The sequence below is a fragment of the Camellia sinensis genome, chromosome 4 (assembly GCF_055761805.1).
Source record: "Camellia sinensis isolate YWXY chromosome 4, ASM5576180v1, whole genome shotgun sequence".
In the NCBI taxonomy this organism is placed as follows: Eukaryota; Viridiplantae; Streptophyta; class Magnoliopsida; order Ericales; family Theaceae; genus Camellia; species Camellia sinensis.
The window spans coordinates 12,491,881-12,514,470 of record NC_138964.1 but is presented as its reverse complement, the minus strand read 5'-3'; the positions used below and the strand labels follow the sequence as shown (position 1 = coordinate 12,514,470).

General features: G+C 36.2%; 1 protein-coding gene across 2 annotated transcripts in view; it reads left to right on the top strand.

Annotated features, from left to right (window-relative positions):
• The window catches only part of ATLIG4 (DNA ligase IV), a 32,018-nt gene extending 9,602 nt beyond the window's left edge, over nucleotides 1-22,416 (top strand). Inside the window, exons 5-27 of one of the 2 annotated variants that reach the window (XR_014366023.1) lie at nucleotides 1,001-1,075; nucleotides 1,513-1,604; nucleotides 1,845-1,916; nucleotides 3,474-3,553; nucleotides 3,677-3,714; nucleotides 3,801-3,807; nucleotides 3,964-4,119; nucleotides 4,939-5,014; nucleotides 8,460-8,584; nucleotides 8,677-8,711; nucleotides 8,805-8,863; nucleotides 10,392-10,475; nucleotides 10,895-10,990; nucleotides 11,448-11,496; nucleotides 11,659-11,746; nucleotides 11,926-12,129; nucleotides 12,792-12,917; nucleotides 13,055-13,154; nucleotides 13,249-13,354; nucleotides 13,555-13,685; nucleotides 13,805-13,958; nucleotides 20,554-20,709; nucleotides 21,365-22,416. Coding sequence is in view for 1 of the 2 variants with exons in the window: in XM_028223916.2 (XP_028079717.2) it covers nucleotides 1,001-1,075; nucleotides 1,513-1,604; nucleotides 1,845-1,916; nucleotides 3,474-3,553; nucleotides 3,677-3,714; nucleotides 3,801-3,807; nucleotides 3,964-4,119; nucleotides 4,939-5,014; nucleotides 8,460-8,584; nucleotides 8,677-8,711; nucleotides 8,805-8,863; nucleotides 10,392-10,475; nucleotides 10,895-10,990; nucleotides 11,448-11,496; nucleotides 11,659-11,746; nucleotides 11,926-12,129; nucleotides 12,792-12,917; nucleotides 13,055-13,154; nucleotides 13,249-13,354; nucleotides 13,555-13,685; nucleotides 13,797-13,958; nucleotides 20,554-20,709; nucleotides 21,365-22,070 (2,823 nt within the window). In the remaining variant the exon portion in view is untranslated. Of the gene's footprint in view, nucleotides 1-1,000; nucleotides 1,076-1,512; nucleotides 1,605-1,844; nucleotides 1,917-3,473; nucleotides 3,554-3,676; nucleotides 3,715-3,800; nucleotides 3,808-3,963; nucleotides 4,120-4,938; nucleotides 5,015-8,459; nucleotides 8,585-8,676; nucleotides 8,712-8,804; nucleotides 8,864-10,391; nucleotides 10,476-10,894; nucleotides 10,991-11,447; nucleotides 11,497-11,658; nucleotides 11,747-11,925; nucleotides 12,130-12,791; nucleotides 12,918-13,054; nucleotides 13,155-13,248; nucleotides 13,355-13,554; nucleotides 13,686-13,796; nucleotides 13,959-20,553; nucleotides 20,710-21,364 lie in introns of both variants that reach the window. The other variant, XM_028223916.2, reaches the window with a different exon arrangement.
• Nucleotides 22,417-22,590: the final 174 nt, after the last annotated feature.

Sequence of the window (22,590 nt, the reverse complement as noted above, 5' to 3'; positions counted from 1 at the left end):
TGATGATTCTGTATTAATATATTACAATGATTCATGGTTCCTATATATAGAAGTGGATTTGGGTAGTAGGTGAGGAGTAGGTGAGGGTAAATTGGTGGTAGGTGTAGTAGGTGGTAGTGGAGGTGGTAGGTGTGGAGTGTGTGATAGGAGTGTGTGATAGTGGAGGTGGTAGGTGGAGAGAAATTCTAACATAATTTTATTTTATTGTGATGGATATATCACATGCTCTGCTCTTCATTGAGGAGTTTTTCCTTCAACCGAGTTTTTTTGTTTTTTGTTTTTCCATTAGTACTAGAAGTGAGGTATCTAACAAATATATTCCTTTATGCTGCAATATTTTGAAACTTTTTAGGTGTCTTTTGTTTGTGTGGTTGTCAAGACCTAGTTTAAATATGCTCTCTTTTATATTATGTTAAACATATCAATCAATAATATATATATTTTTACAAGAAAAAAAAAAAAATGTTGTAATTCAATGTATAAAGAGAATTGTATTATTGATTGATATGTTTATTGTGTTGTATTTATTACAATTACAAGGATTCCTATTATATAGGAGTGTGTTTGGGAGTAGGTGGAGAGTAGGTGAAGTGGAGGTGGTAGTGGTGTAGTGGGTTAGGTTTAGTGGAGTAGGTGAGGTGGTAGTGGTGGTAGGTTTATGGTAAATTCTAACATATTACAGTATAACTGCTTAGAGTTTATATGAGGAATATTTTGGATAGTTCTTCAGGGTTGTATGACGATAGTATACACCTCTTTTCTAGTGTGTTAAAGAATAGAAGCAGCTAATGGACTATGAAGTGGTAATGAAGAAACAAATGTGCTACCCCAGTGTTGCTTGGCAATGCAAATCAATTACTAATTTTCCATGTTGCTGTACTTCTTTAGAGATGATTTCTTTCTGTTTGCACATACATACATATATATGTATACACCTACCATTTGCCTATGTTATGCTTTTCTTTAGTTTCTGATATTGTTTCTGGCACATACTTTTCAGGACATAGAAGTTGGAAAACCGGTGCGCCCTCAACTGGCTATGAGGGTTGGTAATGCAAACACTGCATGGAAAAAGGTTTAACATCTGAGTTTAATGCCATCCACTATGATTTCAAAATCAGATGAGCAAAACATTTGAGTTTAATGTAATCCAATATGATTTCAATAGTCATATCAGCATTTTGCTTTTATGTAATCTGATATGATTCAGAACTCAGATCATGAGTTATAAAATGTATTTTTTATGTGTTTTCTAACCAGGTATGTTAATGACACTCTTATATGTTTAAAGAAAAAATTTCCATTTAAAATGCTTGTAAAAAATAAAAGATGTTCTGGAGACAATATTCTAGGAGCTTGATAAGAAGATGGATTTTAGATTGAATATTCTTGTTGGCTGAATTTTGTTCTTGCTAGGATTTTTTTTCTCTGCTGTTTTAAATCTGTTACGAGGTTGTGTCCTAGCCCCATTAATTAATTCTGTTCCATTATACTTTTGTCCCTTTTGTCTAGCTTCATGGGAAGGAAGTAGTTGTTGAGTGCAAATTTGATGGTGACCGCATTCAAATCCATAAAAATGGGAAAGAGATACACTTCTTCTCAAGGTAGTTGCTGGCCTAGTAGCTTCAAATAATTTTCTGCTCTTTGATATTTTTTGGTTGTTTTTGTCACTTTGGTTAATTCTTTTTGTTATCTTTACATTGGAATATTTACATTATATTTCATTGATTGTCTTTGACTTCTTAAATGCTCTATTGTATCTGCATCATCTGAACTGATGTCACTATTGTTAACCCAATAGATTTTAGTTTAATGTAATTCACAATTTTATGTCATTTATGCAGGAACTTTCTTGACCATCCTGAATATGCGCATTCCATGTCGGATGTTATCATGGAAAATATTCTTGTTGACAGGTAATATTTTAACACCAACTTCACACTCAAGAACTTCACACTCACCAACCATATGATATGTGGTTACCTTTTGTTTCTTAGGATTCTGTTAGTCTGGATCATGCAGTGATGGTGAAACATGGCTAGATTGGTCAGTTGAACCACTTGACCTAAGCTTTTCAGTGTATTTGACTATAGGAATGTGCAAGCTCTCTAGTATGTATAACTCACCAGCCCTGCGCACGATACTAATATGCTTCTTGGGCTTCCAATTTTGAATAACACAGCCAATGGAAAAAAGCAAAACATTAAACCCTGAATCAGAGTTGACTGATATATAATAAACTAAAAGACAACAGTGGCACATAGAAAACATTAGGGATAGACAAGGACGAGGACTATGAATATTGAAGAACAGAGCCAATATAGACAACATCCATAGGTGAACCATTTGTAGTAAAAACTGTGACACGAGAAGCAGAGATATACAAGTACTTAGTGGACAAGTTAGGAGTCATTTGGTGTGAGGAGCCATAGCCAAATATCCATATAGTGAGTGATATATTGAGGTATGAGATATTTTCATTCTCGAATGTGTAGTGGAAAAGGGCAAAGTATGAGATTTATCATATCTTCAGCCTTAGAATCTAAGGGCTTGGCTGTTGAACTTGTCACACCCTTCCCTTTCCAAAGTAGAAATTTCTTCATGATTGGATCAATAAGAATTATTAGCCCCATTCAACCAAATGCTAATAGCCTGTAATTTTTCCTCAGACATGGCGAAGTAATAGAAGAGAACTGAAAACTAAAGAGAGGAGAAAAGTGCAACTTTAGCAAAAGAGGGGCAAGAAATCATATTCGGAAAAGAGGAGATGGGTATGGGTCACATATGGGCTTTGATATTGGGTTGGGTAGAGGCTTCAATGTCGAATAGAGGAGTTTGTCGAAAGCAGTTGTTGGGTCAGGTCGTGTAGTTCGGCTGTGATGCGGTTCAACAGACTGGTCAGGGTTGTTTGACAAAGGCATTGATGTAACAAGGTGGGATGTGGTTGTTTGACGATTGTAACAAAGTCTGATGATGGTACGAAGGCATTCTGCAATGTTCGAAATGCCAAAACTTGGTGAGATAACAAGGAGAAAGAGAGATGATGTGAGGTGCGAAATATTGGCGTGACAAGAGGAGAGAGAGGGACAATGCAATATGGTGCAAAAAAATTGATGCAACGAGAGAGAGAGGGTTTGATTACTCTGATGGATACCATGTTTAGCTGATGCCAACTAGGTGAGGGGAAATTTATGTTGTATATTAGCAGAACATAAGCACATGTTTTTACAAAGAAATAAAGATCAAGCTCTAATTAACCTAATGACTAAAATTCCCTTATAATAATTGTTAAATAGCTAAAATACTTTTCACAGACGCATCATACTCATATTAGCTTTTTCCTTGAGGTTATGAGTTCAAGTCTTGGGGTAACCACTTTGTGCACTACGCCAAAGGTTAGGTGTGTACCCAATTTTTTCCCTCCCAAACACACATTAATGTGTAATAATTAGGCGTTGCTTTATGTTTTTCAGGTGTATACTTGATGGTGAGATGTTGGTTTGGGACACATCTATGAACTGTTTTGCTGAGTTTGGTTCAAACCAGGAGATAGGTTTGTTTTGTTTTTTGTTTTATAAAAAATTAGCCCATCTTTTTACATTGTTATTATCTTATTTTTTTTCCAGTTTTAGGTGAAATTTATTTTCTTAATGGGAAGTTATTTATTTTTTGATAGCCAAGGCAGCAAAGGAGGGACTTGACAGTGACCGACAGGTTTGCTTTTGTACAATGCCTGATATATATATATATATATTTCTGAAACTACTAATAGTTGATGTTCATGTTTTCTTCTTATGCAGCTATGTTGTATCCTTGCTTCTGATTTTTTTTTTTTTTTGGAGTTAGATATGTGACTGGCTTTTCAAGTGATGTCATTTGCTTCAGATGGTGATTCTGGAACTTGAAGCTTGTCTAATCGAATTGTGTTTGGTCTTGTTTTACCTTAACATGAGATATGGTTAGATGTTGCTTTTGACATTCTGTATGTTGGAGACACTAGTGTTATTCATCAAATCTTGAAAGAACGTCATGAGCTTCTTCGTAAAGTTGTAAAGCCTATAAAGGGTCGGTTGGAAATTTTGGTTCCTAATGGTGGTCTTAATGATCATCGGACTTCTGGTAAGAGATGCTTCTAGAGATTGACGTTCTTTTCTTATTGCTGAATTTAGTTAACATTTTTCTATCTATTGTATTCATCCATCAGAGTGCTGAAAAAGTTTTGGGTACACTCAACCTGTCCTAATGATTTTTTCGCTAATTTGTTTGTTGACGTTGTAGTTCTAGTTTTCTTTGTACTGTTGTGGTAGTGTTCCATTTCATTCAAATTAGGGTTGTAACTCAAGCCTTTGGGTGGGTCACGTCAATCCAGGTGTAAGCGTATGCGCAAAATGGTCCCCGACAGCTAGACTCTAGTTCACATTAAGCTCTTCTCTTTTAACCTTGAGCTCCATTTAGGCTGCTAGACTCTAGTTCACGTTAAGCTCTTTGTTCTCACTTGACCTAATCATGAGTCTGAATGTTTTTTAAAAGCCTGCAATTGACCAGGTCAGTAATGTTGATATGTGTTAATCCATCTTGCGGTTATATTGCAGTGCCTGCTGACTCTCATTAGTATCAATTGATTCATGAGATGATGTAGCTCCTCTCTGTCTCATTCTCATTGGTATCAACTTCAGTTGATAAACTTCAGGAGTCTGTTTACTTCTTCTTCTTTATTTTTTTTGGGGTCAATAACTGCTAGTTGCTACAAGTGTTTCGCAAGAGTAGTGTATGGTAATGTTGTTATGAGAAGAAGTGTAACCATATGTTGATTGAATTTCCCTCCACTTACATTAATTTGTGCTGTATTTTCGGTTTTGGGGAAGTAGTTTCGTCTAATTTTTTCAACTATAAATTAGGCTTTACTCTATTTCTTATTGCTCACTTCTCACCATACAGGGGAACCGCGCTGGTCGCTTATTGCTTATAATGTGGATGATATTGAGAGATTTTTTAAAGAAACTATAGAAAACAGGTTAGCAAACTATACATTTGTTTGTGTCCTACCTTATATTTACTCCATTAGAGCTTTATTTACATTGTGTGTATCATAGAAGTCTTTTTGAGTCTTGTTTGGCCATTCCTGGATAGCTGGCCACATAAAGTACTGCATAGTGATATTCCTTCTGTATTAGGTTAATATGACCACAGTAGATCTTTAACTAAACTAAAGCCTTAAGTCCCATCAAATGGGATCGGCTATATGAATCTTTCTTCTCCACTAGACTCTATCAACAGCCATTTGATTAGTGAAATTAAGGAGATTCATATCTCTATTTACTATACTCGCTCATGTCAATCTAGGCCTGCCCCTTCCCTAACACTTCCATGTACCGTTACTGTATCACATCTCTTCATTACTGCCTCTGTTGGTCTCCATTGTATATGACCAAACCATCTCAATCTATTTTCTTTCAACTTATCTTCTATCGGTGCTATTTCTATCCATTCACAAATATACTTATTCCTAATTTTGTCTTTTCTAGTCTTGTTGCACATCCATCTTAGCATCCTCATCATAGCAACACTTATCTTATCTACATGTTATTTCTTAGTTTCCCAACATTCTGACCCATACAACATCGTTAGTCTAATAGCCGTTCTATAGAACTTTCCTTTTAGTCTTGTAGGTACTTGTTTATCACACAGTACCCCAGACCCACTCCTTTACTTAAGTCACACTGCTTTAATTCTATGGATCACATCCGTTCCAATCTCCTTAACTGTTGTGATCATCGATCCTAAATATCGAAAATATTTATTCCTAAGTAGTTCTTAGTTCTCAATTCTCAAATTTCACTTCTCCTGTACTTCCATTGTTACTGTTACTAAAATTACACTCTATGTACTCTGTCTTAATTCTGGTTATCCTAAATCTTTTAAATTCAAGTGCTTTTCTCCAACTCTCCGAGTTATTTTTAACTCCTTCTCTAGTCTCATTTACTAACACAATATCATTTGCAAAAAGCATACACCATAGCACATCATCCCTTAGTTGCAGGAATCGCGCAACTAGGTGCCGATTCTGAGTAAGAATCGTGATTCCGCGATTCCGCGAATGAAACGTGTAAGAATCGCGTTTCTGTGGAGAGAGAAATGCGATTCAGTCCAAGATGGGATCGTAAAGGAGAGAGAGAGAGAAACCCTAACTTGATTGATCGTCTTCGTCTCTGAGGGCTTCGATCTTCGTCACTCTCTTGATCGTCTTCGTCTCTGCTTCTCTCCCTCTTCATCTCTGTTCGTCGTTCTCTGCTTCGTCTCTGTTCTCTTCACTCTCTCTCTTCGTCTCCATGTATACTATGTTTGATCATATATATTATATATATATATATATATATATATTATATTATATATTATATAACATATATAATTTATCATATATATATAATATATATAATAAATATAATTTATCATATATTATATATGTAATAAAATTTATAAATTATAATTTTTACCATATATAATAAAATATTCAATTATTATTTCTTAAAATATGATATATAATAATAATTTTTGTAAATTATTATTTCTTAACTTTTTAACATATAATAAATAAAATAAATCATCCAATTATTTAAAAGAAATCTAATTAAACCATATATAATAAAAAAATTATAAAATAAATTATCTAATTTTTCTTTTTATTTATTTTAACATAATTTATTATTTCTTATTTATTATAATTTTTTATTTATAATATATAAGCGCTCCTAATTTATGACTCCTCTAAGTGGTCACGTTCCCCCGCTCCCGCTCCCGCCCTCGCTCCCGCTCCCGCTTCGTGCAACTAAGCATCATCCTTAATATTTCTCGTCAACTCATCCATAACTAAAGCAAAAAGAAAAGAATTTAAGGTTAATCCTTGATGTAATCCCACAGTAATTGGAAATTCACTAGTCTCTCCAGCAGGTGATCTAATAGTGATCCCCACACCTTCATACATGTCCCTAATTGCATCAATGTACCCTTTTCTCACTCCTTTCTTTTCTAACACTCACCAGATTGTATCCCAAGTCATTCTATCATATACCTTCTCAAGATCGATAAAAACTATATGAATGTCTATTTTCTTTACTCTATACCTTTTCTATTACTTTCCTTAAAAGATAGATCGCTTCCATTGTTGACCTACATGGTATAAATCCAAATTGATTCTCTAACACTTCTGTTATATCTTGCAATCGACGTTTCATCACTCTCTTCTACACTTTCATTATATGACACATAAACTTGATTCCTCTATAATTCTTGCAATTCTGACATCTCCTTTATTCTTATTGATTGGCATTAAAATACTCTTCCTTCAATCCTCTGGCATTTTTCTAGTCAACAAAATTTTGCTAAATTACCTAGTCAACCAAGCAATCCTCTTTTTATCCAAACATTTCCAAACTTCAATAGGAATATCATTGGGTCCTAAAGTTTTATTTGATTTCATCTTCTTAATTGCAATTTCCACTTCAAAGGTCCTAATCCTGCAATAGAACCTGTAGATCTTTATGAATATAAAAATGTTTTTGGAGCATGCGTTCATGTAATCTATGGGCGCTACAAAATTGGGTATAATTAAAATGTTTTTTCTGTAAAAAATTGTTAATAATTAAGTTTTACTTCAAGTTAGCATCCTAATCTTTTAGTTTTGTTGGTTAGAAAGTGTTTCAATGTTTTTGCACCATCAAATGAAATTTGATTAACATCTACTCAAATAAGGTGTATTTTTACTTTTTGCTCATTAATATGCTAAGATGAAAACACACAGAACATTGGTTCTTAAAGTGGATTCACGTTGAGTTGGTTGGTTGAATTGAGTTGTTTTTGTATTTCCTAACTCTTTGATTCCAGGGAATCCAAAGATTCCAAACCTAAAACTAAAATGTTTTTCATATGATGTGAGTGGGTGTATTCTTAAAAAATTATCATTACTGAAATGTTTTTCATATGATGCGAGTGGGAGTGTTAGGGATTATTTGGATATTTTGTCAATGGTAGTTTAATCTGTGTATTATCTCTTTTCCATTATGTCAATTAACTACATGTATTAGGGTTAATTAGCTCCTGAGTTGGCTCTTCTAAACTCTCAACATCCTACATAATATTATGCCCTTGGTTTGGTTTTTGTTTTGGTTTCAGCATGAACCATCTACATAGTTGTAATCGCGCTTCAATAGGGATGTCAATATAATAATTTTCATGTTTCATGCAAGCTTTACCTCAACTTTACAAGTGATGAACATTGTATGATTATCTAGTAATATTCTTTGTTTTGTATGGTACAGATGGTTATCATAATTACTTTTTAGATAATGTCTTCTATGTACTAATTTAAAAAGTGAGTGACCCCTAGATTGTCACCATACTGAGTTTCTTCACATGTAAAACCATTTTCTCTCTCTCTCTCTCTCTCTCTCTCTCTCTCTTAGAGATGAAGGTATTGTGCTGAAAGACCTTGGTTCCAAGTGGGAACCAAGTGATCGAAGTGGAAAGTGGTTAAAGTTGAAGCCTGATTATGTTCGAGCTGGCTCTGATCTAGATGTGCTTATAATAGGTAATTGTTTTTGTTTATCATCTCTTTTACTGGAAGCATTGTGTGGCATTTTTGTTGCTTATTTTAAGATTTCTTTTGAATACTTGACATAGGAGGATACTACGGCTCTGGCCGTCGTGGAGGAGAGGTGAGCATTTATCTTTGTCCTTAAGCTATTGTTTTCTGTCTCTATATTATCATTCCACTAAAATTGACTTTTGATTTGCTTTTATTATTGAAGGTGGCTCAATTTTTGGTCGGCCTGGCAGAGCATTCAACATCGAACACGTACCCTAGGCGGTAAGCAATTTTGAGGAATCAAATTTTTTACACGTGTTATGGGATGAGCTAGATTTCTCAGGTTGAAGCTTCAGGACCTTTGTTTGTTCGTTTGTTTTTGGGTTTCATATGCTCTTTACTTGTCCACTGAATGCTGTGTCAAGAATAGCATCTATTATAGTCTTGTCACGATACATTTTCACTTGAGCATGCACTCATGTGCCTTTACATAAATGTGTATTTCATCAATCGCAAATTTGGTAAGTTGATGTGTATAAGAAAAAATTCACATAACTACTTAATAGAGCAAATTTCTTTTTGTTGGTTGGTTAATCAAATCATCATAGTCCTTTAACATGAAACATAACTCATACTAATTTTTCCATTTCTGCTTGAATTACAGAGGCTCATTTGAGAAGTTTCTTGATGAGTTGGTATAGGAAATGTGAATATGGTCCTCAAAACTTATGTTGGGATCAAGTTAGGCACTCTGTTCCACCAAACTAAACCTAAGATAAACTTTAATGTTGTTGTCACTTGTCACTATAGATTATAGAACTATGCACTTAATTAATGTTTTGAGTATGGTAGTATTGGATTTGGATTAATTTTGCTTAAAAGGGGTGGATTTTGGCTTCTGTAGTTTTGGTTTAGGCGTTTCTCCAACCCTCCCCTTGTATGGGTTGGGTATTACAAGAAGGGGGGAGGATGGGGTGGTTTGGAATGTACTGGGTACTAAAGGACAGTTTTCTGTCTTATCTTTTTATTGGAGTTTGGTGGGGGAGATGTTGGGGACATTTCCTTGGAAGAGTATTTGGGTGCTGGGTTCCGTCTAAGGTGGTTTTCTTTTTATGGACTATTGCTTTGGGGCAAAATCTTACTATTGACAACCTGGTTTGTCGAGGACATGTGTTAGTAAACTGGTGTTGCATATGTTGTGCTGATGCAGAGTCGGTAGATTATTTGTTTCTTCATTGTTTAGTAGCTGTGCGATTCGGGGGCTTATTTGTTCTTTGTTCGGGATCATTTGGGTGCAGCCAAGGGGGGTGCTAGAGATGTTGTGGAGCTGGTGGGGGCCTGGGTTGGGCGGCGACGGCGACAGTGGCTGGTGTGGTTGTTGGTGCCTTTTTGTTTGTTGTGGTTGGTTTGGCTTGAGAGGAATCGACGTACGTTTCAAGAGATTTCTCATTTGGTGGTGTGGCTTGAAAATAGATTGCTTGTTACTTTGTATAGTTGGAAAGAAGGGTGGATCCGAATTTATTTGTTTTTTTAGATTTTTTGGATGATGTTATTGGTTAGAAGCTTTTAGTTTCATTTTGGATGTCCTTATATTCTTTGCATCATCTTGATGCTTTTTTAATAAAGTTAGTTTTATTTATCAAAAAACCTTGCCAATCACTGTTATCATGATTTTGGAAACACAGGACATGCTACGGACACACCTACATTATGTCGTAATGTTCTTTGCTTGACACTTTCAAATTTTTAACCTTGAGTTGTTGAAGAATCTACATCTTAAAATGGTTTTGATCACTTCATTTTGTTGCAGATACATTTCTTTTTGCAGAGTGGGAACTGGACTTTCCGATGAAGAGCTCAATTCTGTTGTAACCAAACTGAAGCCTTATTTCAGGTACTAATTAGGTCAAACAATTTTTTTAATTGTGGTTGTGTCTGCCTGCAATGATCTGTGAAAAAATGTTTGATGACCAACTTTAAGTAGGCCTTAAAAACAAAGAATACAGCTCTTTCAATATGATCTCCCTTCCCAGTTGCATCTGTGGTCTTGGACCTGAATCAGTTTCAACTGTGATTTTTTGAAGTCAGGTTTATGCATTTTTTAGCCTATCAGTTTGGCCCTATATGTAATCAATCTCATGTAAGGCTGGTTGCCAGTTTTATTTTTATTTATTTATTTATTTATTTATGTCTAATGGTGACACAATCGATTGGAGTTTAGAAAGCTTTTGAGGACTAGTTTGCTTCTAATTTGTATGAACATTTTACATATACTTTAACCACCTAAATTATATTGAACGATTGGCTTTGCAGGAAAAATGAATACCCGAAGAAGGCACCGCCAAACTTTTATCAAGTTACAAATAACTCCAAAGAAAGACCAGATGTTTGGATTGAGAGCCCTGAAAAGTTAGTTTCTTTTTCCTCTTTTGAGCTTTGCTACATGGACTGTACTAAATGTATAAATTACCTGTGTCAGATTCTTGACACTTGATTAAGGATATGGGATATGTGTTCGACATGTGTTTTGGACATTTTCCTAACAAGCATGTCTAGTAATTCAAATTTACTGTATAATTACGCATCAAACTGTCATATAGTGCATGAAATGCTCTATGCCACCTTGTAAATACCATTTTATCCTAGAAAGTAAAAGAAAAATATTAAGAAATATGAATATTTTGCCATGCCCGTGTCTCCTTAGACTTGGAAATTAAATGAATCTGATGTGTAGACACGTACCCACACCCGACAACCATACATGTGTCAATGTAACATAGCTTTTGATTTTGGGAAGTTTTTTTTTAAAGCATTATAGGTGATGTTGCTCACCCTTTTTTGAGATTTTCTCTACCATTATTTGCAGATCAATTATACTTTCTATTACCAGTGATATTCGAACAATAAGATCTGAGGTATTGCCCTACAATATGAGATTTGCTTCTTCTGTGTTTATTAACCAAACATAAATAAGTAAAATTCTATCACAGGAATCTTGTGTGGGTTTTCTCATGCAACTTAGTTGTTCGATATCATGTTGTTGATCATATTCGTTGTTTGTTGTTTTGTTTTTCCAGGTATTTGCTGCACCATATAGCTTGAGATTTCCACGTATTGACAGAGTGAGATATGACAAGCCCTGGCATGAATGTCTTGATGTGCAATGTAAGTCAATGAAATTCAAATGCTTCTCTACACAATTGATCCGATATATTTAACTCCACTTGTTTTGAGTATGTGTTTTCTTCCCCTAAAATGATATGTTTAAATGTATTTGGTAGGTTAATTGTGTTTCAATCATGTATGTCTTTTTGATTCATTTTGTTTTGTATTCTCAATTGCAGCTTTCGTAGAATTGGTACATTCAAACAACGGTACCACACAAAAAGGGGCTGATTATGGAGTTGTGCAAGATAATAAACCAAAACGTATGAAATCCTCAAGAAAAGGAGAGAAAAAGAGTGTTTCTGTTGTTCCTCCTCACTTTATTCAGACTGATATTTCTGACGTAAAGGGCGAGTCCTTGGTCTTTTCAAAGATGATGTTTTGTATCCTTTCGACTAATTTACCAACTCTGTAGTTCTTTCTTTCCAACCTAATTGTTTGAGAAAATTCGCTGTGTAAGCTATCTCTTGAATCAAAACCTTTTGTTTTGGGTCTTACTGTAATGCCAATAATTGGCAGTGCATTCTGGGTTGGTCACAGATTCCTGGCTTTTAAACTAGTGTATAATATTCAGTAAGGAGAGTTTAGGGGTTTTCAAATTTTTTTTGCTCAGCAAAGTAAAAATTTCATTAAAAATATGAAATTAAAGGTTCAAGGAAATGAAATGTACTGAGAGAGATACAAAGAGTACAAACTCTCTTACTACTGCAACTCGCATCCACAGAACCAACCCCACGACGTCAGGAGTTTTTTAATATGAAAAGAGCAAAAAATAAGAAGGAAGAACAAAATACAGAAAAGAAGAAAAAAAGTAGTAAAGTAGATCTTAACTACACAACCTAGAGGAGTTTAGAGGTTTTCATTGATCTGATGAACCCACTCAACATTGTTAATGTTTTAGTTTACATAATCAGTTGTCTTGATACTTCACATATACTGGCAATTTTGATCTATACAGAGCTATTCTACCTCTAAATAAGTTTGGCACCTTCATATTTTTAAGTACTTTGTGTGCTGTACTGTTGATTCTTCCATGACATCAAAGACTTTGTCAACATGCCACAAACACATTCCCTAGATTCCTTGCACAAAATGGTGGCAGAGAATGGGGGAACTTTCTCAATGAATTTGAACAACTCAGTTACTCACTGTATTGCAGCTGAAAGTAAAGGTCTCTCTCTCTCTCTCTCTCTCTCTCTCTCTCTCTCTCTCTCTCTCTCTCTCTCTCTCTCTCTCTCGTGTGTGCACACATACATTCGCATTCCAAGTTTTCTTTCATATATCTGATTGTTAAAACAATATTGGCAGGGCTCAAATTTCAGGCAGCAAAGCTTCGTGGAGATATTATTCATTACTCTTGGCTCTTTGATTGTTGTTCACAAAAGAAGCTCCTCCCTTTACAGCCAAAGTTAGTATTTCACTCCCAGGCTCAATATGTCCCTTCCCCTGTTATTTTTGCTCCTTTAAAGATGAAGCTTTTCACTATCTTCTTTCTTTTGAAGGTACTTCCTCTCTCTTTCCGACTCTTCAAAAAAAAAGCTGCAAGAAGAAATTGATGAATTATCTGACCCTTACTACTGGGATCTTGACATTGAAGACATCAAACAGGTAGCCTTTTAAGTAGGTGACTGGCCACTTTTATCTTCACTTACATGAGCAATCAACCCAACGTATGAAATCATTTGCGTGTCCGTGCCATGTCTGTGTCTTATCACGTGTCCATGCTTCCTAGATTGAATCTCTTCTTACTATTGCTCTTCTAACATTTGTGTGTGGTTTTTTTATTTAATTTTTCCCCCCCTCTTAAGCTCTTAAGCAACATCAATAGGTCAGAAGATTCCAAAACCATCGACTATTATAAGAGGAAATTCTGTCCGAAGGATAAATGGTCTTGTTTTCATGGTTGCTGCATTTACTTCCACCCTTCAGCTGAGTCTTCGTAAGATTCTCTTCAAGTTCCTTCTACTCTTAGGAATGGACTTCATTTACCTAGTATCAAAGATCTGTTTTTCTAAGTAAATATTAATTGCCTTTTTATATCCACTTGAAGGAATTTAGATTCGAAAGTTTTAATTGAACTGGCTCTGAGGAGGATGAGGCTTGCAGTTGCCATGGGTGGTGGCAAAGTCAGCAGCAGTCTTTCTCAGGCTACCCATTTAGTTGTCATTTCGCCACTGGGATTCAATGTGGAATTTGATATGATATTGAGAAGGTGAGTTACGAAGAATCATCGTATCATGAAATTGAGATCATAGCATTTCACCAATTTGAAAAGAATTATGCTATTTCTTACAACCCTTGGTTGCAAAACTAGTATCAACCATTTTAATTGACATATGTGAACTCATGAAGAATTTAGGGATTCTATTGGATGTTCTCATTGCTTCAATCCCTTTGTGGGTTGTCTATTGATGTTACTCATCAATTTGGGGCTGGATGCTATGTTGTGGAATGGTGAACCAAGTTCTGTGTGCTTGGCCTAAATATTGTCATTTTCTCTACATTCACTGCAGTTGGCGAACTGATCAACACAGTGCCATACAGTGTACCTCTGAGGCATAGATACGGATACGGACACGTACATGATGATTTAAAAAAATAGGGCGTAGACACTGCAAGAATATGGGGAAAAAATGTTTATATATTTTTATTTACTATGTATATAAATGTTACATCCATAGACCATCAAAATTAATGAAAACTAATACTAATTTAACATAAAAACACACCAAATTTAAATAAGCCAGAGATTAGATCTGTGTTAAGTTAGGGCTCCAGGGATTGTAAGAAGCAAGTTGCTTAACTTCATAATTGTGGTTAGATTTGTGTTGCTTTGTGGATGGTTTGATGTAAGTTCTACATGCTGGAAATTGTGTTCATGCATATAATATGATAGTGGTGTTGGTGGTAGATAGTGGCATGTATAGAATATGATAGTGGTGTTGGTGGTAGATAGTGGTATGTATAGAATATGATAGTGGTGTTGGTTGTAGATAGTGGCATGTATAGAATATGATAGTGGTGTTGGTGGTAGATAGTGGCATGTATATAATATGATAGTGGTAGATAGTGGTAATATATAATATGTAAGTGGCATATAATGGGTTATGATGATGTTTGTAATATCTCCTATATAAGGAGTGTCATTTGGTCTTGTAAGATAAGAAGTTTTGAATAGAACAGAAATATATTCCTTCTTCCTCATATTTTCGGAGTTCTTCTTCTTCATATTTTCTAAGTTGGTATCAGAGCAACAAAAAACACAGCAGCCCTAAAACCGTCATAGCCATGTCGGAAGTCACGTCCGGAACCACTTCAACCCCTGCCGCTGCCATTCCGGTGAAAACGTCCAACTCTCACTCTGTCCAAATCACCACCATCCGCCTAAATGGTGATAATTTTCTCCGCTGGTCACAATCTGTCCGGATGTATATCCGTGGGCAAGGAAAGATCGGTTACATCACTGGTGATAAGAAGGCTCCTGCTGTTAATGATCCGCTGTTCGACAATTGGGACGCTGAAAACTCCATGGTTATGACATGGTTGGTCAATTCCATGGAGGAGGATATAAGCTCTAATTACATGTGCTATACTACTGCACAAGAATTGTGGGATAATGTTAGTCAGATGTATTCTGACCTAGGAAATCAATCTCAAGTTTTCGAATTAACTTTGAAGTTGGGAGAGATTCGTCAAGGAGATGATTCCGTCACCAAATATTTCAATTCGTTGAAAAGGTTGTGGCAGGATCTTGACATCTTCAACACATACGAATGGAAATCGGTTGACGACTGTAACCACCACAAGAAAACTGTGGAAGACAGCCGTATTTACAAGTTTCTTGCCGGCCTCAACATTGAGTTCGATGAAGTGCGAGGAAGAATTATTGGCAGACCTCCTCTCCCATCCATTGACGAAGTATTTGCCGAAGTCAGAAGGGAAGAGAGCCGAAGGAGCGTCATGCTTAAGAAAAAAGGTAATGGTGAATCAATTGAAATTTCTGCTTTAATTAGCGATGCTGCGGCCAACAAGGCTGCAAATTACCAGCGCAGGTTTGATGATAAGCCACGGGTCTGGTGTGATTTTTGCAACAAGCCTCGCCATACACGCGAAACGTGTTGGAAGATTCATGGCAAACCTGTCAACTGGAAAAGCAGCAAACAAGGAGAGAAGAATCGTGGCTTTCCTACCGCTAATGAAGCCGATTCAGGTCCCTTCAACAAAGAGCAGATTGATCAACTCTTAAAGCTGATAAAATCCAACTCCTCAATCGGTACTCCTAGTGTTTTGTTGGCACAAACAGGTAGAAATCCTAAAGCCTTCTCTTGCCTAAACTTCTCTCCGTGGATCATAGATTCCGGTGCCTCCGATCACATGACTAGTTTTTCCCATTTATTTAGTACCTATTTCCCTTGTTCTGGTCATGACAAAATCAGAATAGCCGATGGTAGTTTTTCACCTATTGCAGGAAAAGGATTTATTAAACTAATTGAGAAAATTAATCTCAATGCTGTTCTTCACGTCCCCAACTTAGCCTGTAACCTTTTGTCTGTCAGTAAACTATCTAAGGATTCTAATTGTCGTGTTACATTTTTTGAATCCCATTGTGAATTTCAGGACCAGAACTCGGGGATGATGATTGGGCGTGCTAGGATGCTTGAAGGTCTTTACTACTTTGATGAAGTACCTGTTAGTAATAAAAAAGCTCAGAGCTTTAATAGTACCAGTTCAATCTCTGTTCGAGAAAAAATAATGCTATGGCACTATAGGCTAGGACATCCTAGTTTTCTTTATCTGAAACATTTATTTCCAGAATTATTTAAAGGGATTGATTGTTCTTCTTTTCATTGTGAAAGTTGCATTTTTGCAAAATTTCATCGCTCTACTTATTTGCCAAAACCTTACCAGGCTTCAAAACCTTTTTATTTGATTCATAGTGATGTTTGGGGCCCTTCTAAAATCACTACTCTTTCTGGTAAAAGATGGTTTGTTACATTTATTGATGACCATACCCGCTTATGTTGGATTTATTTGATGAATAAAAAATCTGACGTGAAAAATTTATTCACAAATTTTTACAATATGATTGAAAACCAATTTCAAACCAAAATTGGTATTTTACATTCTAATAATGGAACAGAATATTTCAATGAGCAGTTGGGTGAGTTTTTGGAAGAAAAGGGGATTTTTCATCAATCTACATGTCGGGATACCCCTCAACAAAATGGCATTGCAGAACGAAAAAATAAACATCTACTTGAAGTAGCACGTGCTATAATGTTTTACATGCATGTTCCTAAATATTTATGAGGTGAAGCAATTTTAACAGCCTCTTATTTGATAAACAGGATGCCTACAAAGGTGTTAACATACAAAACACCTTTTGATTGTCTCAAAACTTTTTTTCCTGACACGAGGTTGTTTTCTGATTTACCCGCCAAAGTTTTTGGATGTACTGCCTATGTTCATGTTCCCAGTCAATTTCGTTCAAAACTTGACCCCCGTGCTATAAAATGTGTTTTTTTGGGTTATTCCTCAAACAAAAAGGGGTATAAGTGCTTCGATCCTCAAAACAAGAAATTTCATGTGAGTATGGATGTGTCATTTGTGGAAACAAAATCCTATTTTCCCAACACTTCTCTTCAGGGGGAGACAAGTGGAGTAGAAGACCGTTTTTGGGATATTTCTATCCCGCTCCCCAATGTCATTTATCCTACACAAAAACCACATCTGTCTGATAATGATCACTTAGGAGAACCAAGTTCTATGGTGCCTAGTCAAGAAGATTCTTGTTTAGGGGGAGAAGTACTACAAAATGATCTAAATCCTGAGCTTCAGGTTTATACTAGGAAGCGATTTCATCTGAGGAATAATGACCCGAACGTCCATCCTAATGACCCGAATGTCCACCCGAGTTCTGGCATCGAAATTTTAGGTAATCCTATTCCTTCTATTTCCGACCTTGATGTACCTATAGCAATTAGGAAAGGTGTCCGAAATTGCATTAAACATCCTATTGCAAATTACCTCTCCTATCAAAGACTGTCTAAAAACCATAGAGCTTTCACATCTAGGATTTCACACTTGTTTGTTCCAAGGAATATACAGGAAGCATTGGATGATCCGAATTGGAAATTAGCAGTCATGGAGGAGATGAATGCTTTAAGGAGAAGTGGTACTTGGGAGATAGTTGATCTACCCAAAGACAAGAAAACAGTTGGGTGTAAATGGGTGTTTACGATAAAATGTAACGCAGATGGAAGCGTTGAGAGATACAAGGCGAGACTGGTAGCTAAAGGCTTCACTCAAACTTATGGGATCGACTATCAGGAGACGTTTGCTCCTGTTGCTAAAATAAATTCCATCAGAGTACTGTTATCTCTTGCAGTAAATTCAGATTGGCCTCTACATCAACTTGACATTAAAAATGCATTTCTCAATGGTGATCTTGAAGAGGAGGTATTCATGAGCCTACCGCCGGGATTTGAGCAGAGACTTGGAAGTGACAGAGTATGCAGATTGAACAAGTCATTATACGGACTCAAACAATCACCAAGAGCGTGGTTTGAACGCTTTGGGAAGGCAGTTATCAGTTGTGGCTTCTCGCAGAGTCAAGCAGATCACACAATATTTTATAAACATTCAAAAAACAGTAAAATTGCAATTTTGATTGTTTATGTTGATGACATCATTTTAACTGGTAATGATGAAGCAGAGTTAGCAGCCCTCAAAGAGAAACTCGCAAAAGAATTTCACATTAAGGATCTGGGAGCCCTCAAGTATTTCCTCGGAATGGAATTTGCAAGATCCAAGGAAGGTATATTCGTTAATCAGAGAAAATATGTTCTTGATCTCCTTGGAGAAACAGGTATGCTTGGTTGTAAGATGGTGGAGACTCCGATCGAGCCTAACTTGAAGTTACAAGCTGCTAAGGCTGAAGAAGTCAAAGAGAGAGAACAATATCAGCGACTTGTAGGGAAATTGATTTACTTGTCTCATACGCGGCCTGATATTGCCTTTGCAGTCAGCATGGTAAGTCAGTTCATGCACTCACCAGGGGCAGAGCACTTTGAGGCCGTTTATAAGATCTTAAGATATTTGAAAGGAACTCCAGGGAGAGGCTTACTATTCAAGAAACATGGACATCTTCAAGTTGAAGTATACACAGATGCAGACTGGGCAGGAAGTGTTACAGACAGGAGATCAACATCCGGATACTGCTCCTTTGTAGGTGGGAACCTAGTTACATGGCGGAGTAAAAAACAGAATGTGGTAGCTAGAAGTAGTGCAGAAGCAGAGTTCAGAGCTGTTGCCCATGGAATCTGTGAAGTAATGTGGATTAAAAGAATTCTTGAAGAATTAAAGCTTTCTCACCCGACACCTATGAAGGTCTATTGTGACAACAAAGCAGCTATATCTATAGCTCATAATCCAGTTCTACATGATCGCACAAAACATATAGAAGTGGATAAACATTTCATCAAGGAGAAAATCAATGCTGGCATAATCTGTATGACCTACCTTCCAACAGGTGAACAATTAGCTGATGTGCTAACGAAGGGACTACACAAGAAGCAATTTGATAAGCTGACTAGCAAGCTGGCTATGGAAGATATCTTCAAACCAGCTTGAGGGGGAGTGCTGGAAATTGTGTTCATGCATATAATATGATAGTGGTGTTGGTGGTAGATAGTGGCATGTATAGAATATGATAGTGGTGTTGGTGGTAGATAGTGGTATGTATAGAATATGATAGTGGTGTTGGTTGTAGATAGTGGCATGTATAGAATATGATAGTGGTGTTGGTGGTAGATAGTGGCTTGTATATAATATGATAGTGGTAGATAGTGGTAATATATAATATGATAGTGGTAGATAGTGGTAATATATAATATGTAAGTGGCATATAATGGGTTATGATGATGTTTGTAATATCTCCTATATAAGGAGTGTCATTTGGTCTTGTAAGATAAGAAGTTTTGAATAGAACAGAAATATATTCCTTCTTCCTCATATTTTCGGAGTTCTTCTTCTTCATATTTTCTAAGTCTACATATATATGTTTTTCTACATTCAACATGATATTTGATCCCGGGCTATACTTGCTCTTCCCTGAGTTTCCAAATATTATGATATGATCTCTGAAATTAGCTTTGTCATGTCCTGCCATGCTCCCTTGAGTCCCAGTCATGTCTCCGCCGTGTACAGTGAAGATAATTATTGAAAATATGGACACGCCACGTGGTGTGTTAGGCATGTGTCCTTACTGTGTTGAAGTGTTGGTGCTTCATAGTAGTGTACTACGGCGGGGATGGAGGGATGAGGCTTTAGTTGCAATACAAGTTTTATACTTCTGTTGCTATGGTCATTGTGTTGCCTCCCATAAATGAATCATAAAGAAATTTATAAAAATAAATAAATAAATAAATAAATATTGGAATCAAATTGAAGTATGAAATTCCTTGCTGATTTTTCCTTTTTGTCTTTTTCAATTTTTATCCCTTCTAGTAGAAAAATTAATGTTAACAGTAATTATTACATATTTTTTCACTGTAGTTTTAATTATCAAACATTACATTTATCAAGTATACAAAATAAAAATAGATGTTTTCTTCATCTGCAACAACACATATATGTCGTAATGGTCAACTGTGGTCCAAGTACAGGTTATAAACTTGTAAAATTGAAATTGTTTTTGATGTTCTTAAAATTATAAATTCATTTCGCTGTGAAAACTTTGTAATCTATCTTACCCTCTCTTTTTTGTGCAATTGTTATTCCTTTCCTTTCCTCTCCTCATTTTACAGTTTCTCATCTGCGGAAGTACATCTTTTACATATGAAAAGCTTGCATGTTGTTGGGCTTCAATGGTTGGAAGACTGCTTGGATAAGGAACAAAAATTGCAAGAAGCGATATATAGTTTGAAGCCCACTGGCTTCAAAGAGTCAAACTTGGGAGAGTGGTAATATGAGTATGGGTTTTATATTAATGTTATTGTACACCTGCATGCACCCTTTGACTTCTGATTTCTACTGGGTATCTCACATTATCGGTGAAGGAAGTTTTATGGAAGTTCTATTTCCCATAAGATTTAATGGATTGAATTAGGTACTGAAAATTGTGATAAATCACTAATATCAGGAAAATATTTGGAAACTATGATTGAGCACTTATGGTACATTATCCAGTCCCAGAAGCAATCATAGATAGTCGCCAAAGCTAGATTAGGGTTTAGTGTTTGTGGAAAGCACTCCTCCACCTCCGGCAGCCCCTTCCCAGCTGCCTCCACCCCTCCCCACCACCTCCACCTCCTTCAACCCCTTTACTCAGCCACCCTGCCCTTCCTCTCTAGCCCCCGTCTCCTGCAGCCCCCTTTTGAGCCACCCCCGCCCCTGCTCGCCAAACCCCATCTCTGGTGCCCATCTCCTCCTATCAAACCCTAGCCGCTGCCACCCTTCTTCAAAACCCTTTTATTTTTTATTTTAATTTTTAATTTTTTCTAGACTTGACTGATTTAAATATGTATGCCATAAATTGGCTGTCTTGTATTGTATGTTTGTTTTAGTCAACGAATGTTAAATAATGTGTAACTCATGTACTCTGATTTTCTTTTCTAGGAAACATGATCCTAGTCTAGATGACTTGTCTAGTATGGACATTGAACATCAACAGAAGAATATGTTATCTTCTCCTACCAAAGACCGAGAACACAGAAAAAGTACAGCTGCTTTAATCAACCCAAGACTTTTGACCTCTACCCAGAAGGATGGAAAAAGGGAAAGAGGAAGACCCACTAGCAAGAGCATAAACAAAAGAAAATTGAGTGTCATTCAACCCCGAAGAACACGGGCACGTCTTGGAAGTAAGTCTGCTAAAATATGTGAAACTGAATTGGATGTAAATGTTTCTCCAGACAAGAATGCCGTTAAGGAAGAGCCTGAAATAGAAGTGGAAAATCATGAAATCCATGGAATAGCAGATCAGGATGATCGGGAATTGAAAGGTAAGGCAATAGTAGAAGATTGTTATTCATCACAAAAAGGAATAGAAGATAGCATGATAACAGAGCAGTTTGACAGAGCTCATGGAATTGAATTGGGCAGTGGAAATAATGCCCACAACAGTGAAAAACTGGAAGTCATGGTTGATCCGGTTCAGTCCATGTTGCTAGACATGATACCAAGCCTTGGGACAAAAAAAGTTGAGAGTATAGATCGTGTTGTTGAAGAACCGAGGCCACCAGAGCATAACACTGCAGAGACTTCAGAGAAAAAGAAAGTCAGCTACAAGGACCTTGCTACTGAGTTGCTTAGGGATTGGTAAATTGTTATTATTAGACATAGTAACCCAGGTAATTCTATTTGTACATCACATAAATTCTCAGTTTAGATTAGTTGTGTCGTTCAGATATCAATTTCCGAACCAAAAATCAGATGTTTACATATCAATTTCTGAGCCAAAAAAAATAAAAAATAAAAACTCTTGTCCGAAAGTTGATGTCTAAATATTTGATTTTGGTTTGGTAGTTGATATCGGAACGGGTTCAAAACGTGCATACTGAGACAAAAATGTGCTGTGAAAATAGAATGTACCCTAGTAACCTTGTATCTATTCTTAGCTGTATATATAACCTATGTCCAGTGATGTATACAGTAGTTTTGAGTTGAAATGCATTGTTGTAACTTGCTTATGTTATGTATACACCATTCTCTCCCATTCCTTTTTCCAAAGAAATCATTTTTTTTTTTTTGATAATTTACTACACTTTTTTGCATGTTAGTTGGTTCATTTTCACTTTGACCTATAGGTTTATGTTCCATTCTTCAATCTAGTCCGTGCTTTC